Source organism: Sinocyclocheilus rhinocerous, unplaced genomic scaffold (genome assembly GCF_001515625.1).
Source record: "Sinocyclocheilus rhinocerous isolate Xijiao unplaced genomic scaffold, SAMN03320098_v1.1 scaffold1091, whole genome shotgun sequence".
NCBI classification, from domain to species: Eukaryota; Metazoa; Chordata; class Actinopteri; order Cypriniformes; family Cyprinidae; genus Sinocyclocheilus; species Sinocyclocheilus rhinocerous.
In genome coordinates this window covers 173,360-179,738 of record NW_015667412.1, presented here as the reverse complement: position 1 = coordinate 179,738, position 6,379 = coordinate 173,360, and the positions used below count along the sequence as shown (strand labels likewise).

The 6,379-nt window shown below is 34.0% G+C and overlaps 1 protein-coding gene across 1 annotated transcript in view; it reads left to right on the top strand.

Moving 5' to 3' along the window:
- The first annotated feature begins 306 nt into the window (after nucleotides 1-306).
- The window catches only part of LOC107733919 (long-chain-fatty-acid--CoA ligase 3-like), a 39,366-nt gene continuing 33,293 nt past the window's right edge, over nucleotides 307-6,379 (top strand). The window contains exons 1-2 of the mRNA XM_016545773.1: nucleotides 307-876; nucleotides 4,040-4,217. Of these exons, the coding sequence (XP_016401259.1) occupies nucleotides 520-876; nucleotides 4,040-4,217 (535 nt within the window). The 5' untranslated portion in view covers nucleotides 307-519. The remainder of the gene's footprint in view (nucleotides 877-4,039; nucleotides 4,218-6,379) is intronic.

Here is a 6,379-nt window from a genome sequence, read left to right as displayed (position 1 = left end):
AACTAGATTAAATAAAATAATTTGATATTTTATTTCAGTTAATTTTTATTTTATTTAAAGTAATGCATTTTTTTATGGTTTTTTATTTTTAATTAACAATAATAACCCTGACCCACACTCACAAAACCCCATGCACATGCTTATTTGATGTCACCTTTCACCCACTTTTGGATTTGTGCTGAAATCTGGGCTGAGAATCAGACGTTACACACCGCTATTTGTACCGCTTTCTAATCTGTCTCTCCTCCATGCATCTTTGTTAAAGTGGAAGGGGCTCAGAAAGGTCAAAATTGTGAAATTTCCATGTACTGATCTTTACTGGAATGTTCTGATGCCGTTCAGTGTTAGTGTGTTTAATGACATGGAAGATTGACTGCTTGCATTTCTTGTTTAGAAAACAGACTTCTCTGACCCATCGGAGAGGAAGCAGCAGGACAACCTGGGAGGAAGTGACATCACGACACTTCCTTTATCTTTCCCTCGCTCTTCGTATGTTTCTTTCTGTTTCATTCAGTCAGTATGAGGCTGAAGCAAGATGTGAGTCCAGTAGTGGTTATCATATTCAGGCTGGTGGTTTGGCTCTACTCTCTCATCTCTTACCTGCTGTACCTGCTGCTGAGATCGTCCGACTCGCAGTCGTTCTCCGAGTGCTCGCGGAGGGTGAAGGCCCGTTCCATCAGCGGACACCCTTCGGGACCCTACCGGGACGTCGGAGCGCTGGGGGCGCTGGCCACATGCCTACAGCCGGGGGTGAGCACACTCGATCGGGTGTTTGAATCGTCTGTGTGCCGCAATCCTCACCTCAACTGCCTGGGAACCAGAGAACTGCTGAGTGAGGAAGACGAAACTCAAGAGGATGGAAGAGTCTTCAAGAAGGTGCGTATTGTCTGTAAGTCCAAAGATCTTACACTTCTGCCCTTCAAAACTCTCTCGGATGTGTTGAAGAGCAACACTTTTGTAGTTTCTTTTCCCCTGATGTCTACTTTTACCGTCAGTTAAAGGGGTCATATGATGCGATTTCATTTTTTCCTTTCTCTTTGGAGTGTTACAAGCTCTTGGTGCATAAAGAAGATCTGTAAAGTTGTAAAGACTAAAGTCTCAAATCCAAAGAGATACCAATCACAACGCACTGGATAGCTGGCTAATCAGAGCACACCTCGCTTTTCAGACCGATTAGTTTTGTAAAAATCGACGCGTTTCAGAAAGGCGGGGCATAGAGGAGAAACAATAATGTACAGTATGTGGAAAATAATGTGTTTTTTTTACTTTAAACCGCATAAACACATTTCATTACACCAAATACACAAAATAATGTTCTTTTTAGCAGCATCATATGACCCCTTTAAAGCTTGCTTGCACCAAAGTCATAGTTTGGTTTTTATGAATATGTCTCACTTTTAGTCACTGAAAACTTGCTGAAAACTGGATCAATTGAGATGCAAAAGTGCCTTTCTAAAATCATTTAGTAACAATTAGACACTAAATTAAATGTGCACTGCCTAGTGTATGCTACTTTTGGTCACAAATTATAATAATTTATTAATAATTTAATAATTTAAAATTATAATAAGCAAACACTACTTGACAAAAGTTTAGAATAATAATTTTTTTAATGTTTTAATGTAGTCTTCTGCTCACCAAGGCTGCATTTATTTGATCAAAAATACAGTAAAAACTGTAATATTGTGAAATATTATTACAATTTAAAATAACTGTTTTCTATTATAATATATTGTAAAATGTAATTTATTCCTGTGATGTAAAGCTGAATTTTCAGCATCATTACTCCAGTCTTCAGTGTCACATGATCCTTCAGAAATCACTCTAATATGCTGCTCAATTATTATCAATTACTATTGGTCCTCAATTATTAATAATGGTTCTTTTTATTATCAATGTTTTTGCTGCTTAATATTTTTCTGGTAAATGTGAAACTCTTTTCAGCATTCTTTGATGAACAGAAACTTCATTGAACAGCATTTATTTGAAATTTATTGAAATCTATTGTAACACTATAAATGTCTTTAATGTCACTTTTGATCAATTTAATGTATCCTTGCTGAATAAAATCAAATAAATGCAACATTGGTGAGCCTAAGAAACCGTTGTTATTATTCGTAATTATCATAATTTTGGAATCGTAATTATTCCAAAGTTTTGGCTGGTGGTGTATATTTTAATACTGAACAAGTTATAATAAACATATATTCAAATATTGGACACATTATAATAAACATATATTCAAATATTGGAAAAATTACTATAAACATATATTTAAATATTGGACAAATCATAATAAACATATATTCAAAAATTGGGCCTAAAGTTAATTAGCTAATGCCATAAATGTGATTTGAATTACTTGTTTTTGCAGTTTAGTTTTAATAAATGTTCTGAGTGGACTAGTAAGGGAGTTTTGTTTTGTATTGTGTGAAAATCTGTCTACATAATACATCAAACTCAGTTTTCAAAAGGGTAGAGAAAATCTTGTTTTCCATGTCATGACCCTTTAAATCAGCCGGTCTGTAACAAACTGACCTGCAGCATGTGAATGATCTCTCAGTTCTGATGGTAATCCTATTGTCCGGCGCTGGAGCAGCTCACATAGTAATAATATTCTGCTGTGATGCTGCTGTTACTCAACTAAAGCTGCCAAACATGTGCTGCTGCTGTTGTGTAACTTGAGAAGAGCTTGATTATATATCACAAACAGCTGCTGGGTGTTTGTTTCGGCTTGCTGTGTTGATTTTCTGCTAACACTGTTTAAGAGAGTGCTTTATTCTTACCCTATTCTGGTTCTGATGTGTTTGAATACTCCACAGCAACGTCTAAAACACATATCTGATACTCTGCACATTCAGTGCATTTTATTTTTTATCCTGAAGGCAACATTTTACAACTTTTTGAATTTAACAGGCTGCTGTCTGTACCTTTAAGATTATTATACGTAAATGATCGGATATTCTTTGCATGTAGAAGTGACAACATCCTTGTACATTTTCTGAATAATGAACATTGATAATGATATATAAATATTTATATAATATAAATAATATGGCATTGATATATAAAGGTCTATAAATGTTGATATATGCTTTAAAAGCACTGTGGAGTGAGTTTTTAAGTTTCGAGTTTATTTATCATGTGCACAAAAAGTCAGTGACAGCAGTACAATACAGGAGAGGAAAACAATAAATATTACAAATAATAGTGTTAAAAGTAATAATACTATCCTCAGTAATAATAATAATAATAATAATAATAATAATAATAATACATTGCCTTTGTAAAAGATAAAGTATCTCTACATAGTACATTAATCTTTTTCATATATCAAAATATTTTTTGTTACTATTCTGAAAAGAGTTTGAACTATCCAATACTCAGCAACTTTATTTAATAAAACATTAGTGAGTGTGTGTGTGTGTATATAGTTTAAAAATATATGGTAAATTGTAAAAATGTTTTCTTTTATATACAGGAGAGAAAAATTAATATGTAAAATAATAGTATTAAAATAATAGCAATAATAATACTTTGCATTTGTAAAAGTTAAAGTATCGCTACATAGTACATTAACCTTTTTCATATCATATCAAAAGATTTTTTTGTTGCTATTCTGAAAAGAGTTTAAACTATCCAATACTCAGCAACTTTACTTATCTTTTTATCTTTAATTGTAAAAGTCAGTATATTTGTATCAATTTTATAATTGTATATTATAATTAAAAAATTTTAAATTACATTTTTAAATCTTGGTTTACATTATAAGTGAAGGAAGAGAAAAAGAACAAGGAGAAAAAAATTTAACTGGTGCAAAAATGTAGAAAATGATTCCTATAAATTCTCAATGAATTGTGACTATATAATGATCCAATAGGAGGAGCTGTTGATCTATAAAATTGTAAAGTCTGATCCAATGATGTGGAAAAAAGTTGATAGAAAGGACTGAACGGAACAGGTGAGCGATGGTCTCTTTTCCGCGAAAAGCAGTTGAGCAGAAAATAAAGCGTTTCAAACCCTTTGTGTTTCTCTGTAGGTGATTTTGGGAGAGTATCGCTGGATGTCGTATGATCAGGTGTATAAAGAAATGAGAGCTTTCGGCAGCGGTTTGGCTGCTCTAGGACAGAAACCTCTGAAAAACATTGCCATCTTCTGCGAGACAAGAGCGGAGTGGATCATAGTGGCGCAGGCCTGTTTCATGTACAACTTCCCATGTGAGTCACACACACACACACACACACGTACGTACACACGACATGAGGGTCAGTTAATGACAACATCTGGGAAAGAAAGCTTCATGGCTTTAAGTCCGTACCGTATGCAGTCAGTGTTATATATATATATATAAGTTATGATGCGTGTGCTTTATTTACTGACTGAGCAACATATATTTCAGACTCTTCAAGATCGTGCAAATTTTGTAGCGTTTTACTAGCATTACCGTTTCCGTAGGAGTAAAATGTTATGTATGTATGTTGAATTAATTATTAATTTAACCAATGTTTAAATCATTACATGCTTCAAAATGAATGCTGTTAAAGAAATCTTTGTTGAAACATTTGCAGTTAGCCTGTACGAATAAAAACAATAAAACAACATAAACATACATAAACAGTGACTTAAGGTATACGTGTATACAAAGCATAAATCTTTATTCAGATTTCAGAATGAGCGCTTTATCATTTGTAATACATATGTTGAGCATCTCATCTGTGATGTTTTCTCATTAAAATCATATGATTATGATCATATGATTAATTCAATAGAATGTATGGGAATACTAGGGAATACCAATATAGTGGCACGGTGGCTTCATTTTTATGACGTCATGAGCAATCCAGTTCTCTATTGTACTGTAGATCAGTGCAAGATTTTTATTTTTAGGTGGATTATCTGTTTAAAACCCCTTAGGACACTCTAGCAACTGCTTAAATATTCCAGACACCTTAGCAACCACATCACAATGCCCTAGCAACCAAAATAACACCCTAGCACTGTAGAAGCGAGTTGGCATTTTCTACAGAATATTGTAGTTTTTCTTAGCTTCATTCATAAATCAGAGATTCACAGGCCTGTATAAAAATGCAACATGGAAGAGAGAAGATCTGCACAGTATGACACTGTTGTTATTGAACAGACACACATGCACAGGGAAAATCTCTCACCCTCACGCTAATGCAAAACTGCAGCCAGATTTGTTCCATATTTGTGTGTTTATGACACACAGGGGGCTAATACAGAGCTTTGTGTGTGTGTGCAGGGCCGTTTCTAGGCATAGGCGAGCTAGGCGGTCGCCTAGGGCGCCACCAGCTGAAGGGGCGCCAATGAGCGCACGTACTGGCACTTTTAGCAGGGTTGTGATAAAGAGTGGCACGGTCACCCTGAAATATGACTGCCGCCCCCACTGGATCCCCCAACATTATTGGGCTAGAGTACTGTCAATCTGACGATGCCTGTATGCCACTAGATCAGAGTGCTGTCAATTGCTGCCTGATTGTTCCTCTCTCTCGTCCTTGTCTTTTTTTCACTCATCCTCCTCTAAAGTGTTTGACAGCAACATGATTTTCTCAGCTCAGGGGCCTCCCTAAACACACACACACACACACGCTCGGGTGAACCTCACAAGACCATGCCCGGGTTACATTTAATGCCAGAATCAAAAGAATATTTGCATAAAGAAAATAAAAGTCTTTCTTAGGGCTTCTATACACAAGATCAGTATTACAGTAAAAATGTTTGGTCCATTTTCCTGAATGATACAGCAGATCGTAAATGCATGTATCTGTTATATGTATCTGAATGTATTATTGTAAGGAGAATTTAGGGGAAAAATCTGCTTAACTTTTTTAAAAAAAGAACATACACAGAAAAAAATTTATTTATATATATATACAAGTATACTAGTATGTAGTGTATGTGTGTGTGTGTGTGTGTGTGTGTATATATATATTAGTATAATTATGATAATTTTTAAGTATATATATATATATATATATAGTGAATTATAAAAAAAATATCTAAAAAATACAATAGTAAAGTGTAAAAATATAGTATATATATATAAATTGTAAATAATGCTACAATTCATTATATATATAGTATTTGTAATAATTTTTTTATTATAATAATTTTATAATAAAAATTATTTTGTATTGTAATTCTATATTGTAATATTTTATATAATAATTTTTTTATATAATGACAATTATATTGCCTTTTTTTAGACATATTTTCATGCGATTCACCCCCTCATGTCTGTCACATAAATACATTGACACACACACAGATGTCTGTGTCTCTTTGGCTGACTTCTGCACCCTTGTGTTTCTGTCAACATCAGATGCTCACGTACTTGTTGTCATCAGGCCTAAGTATG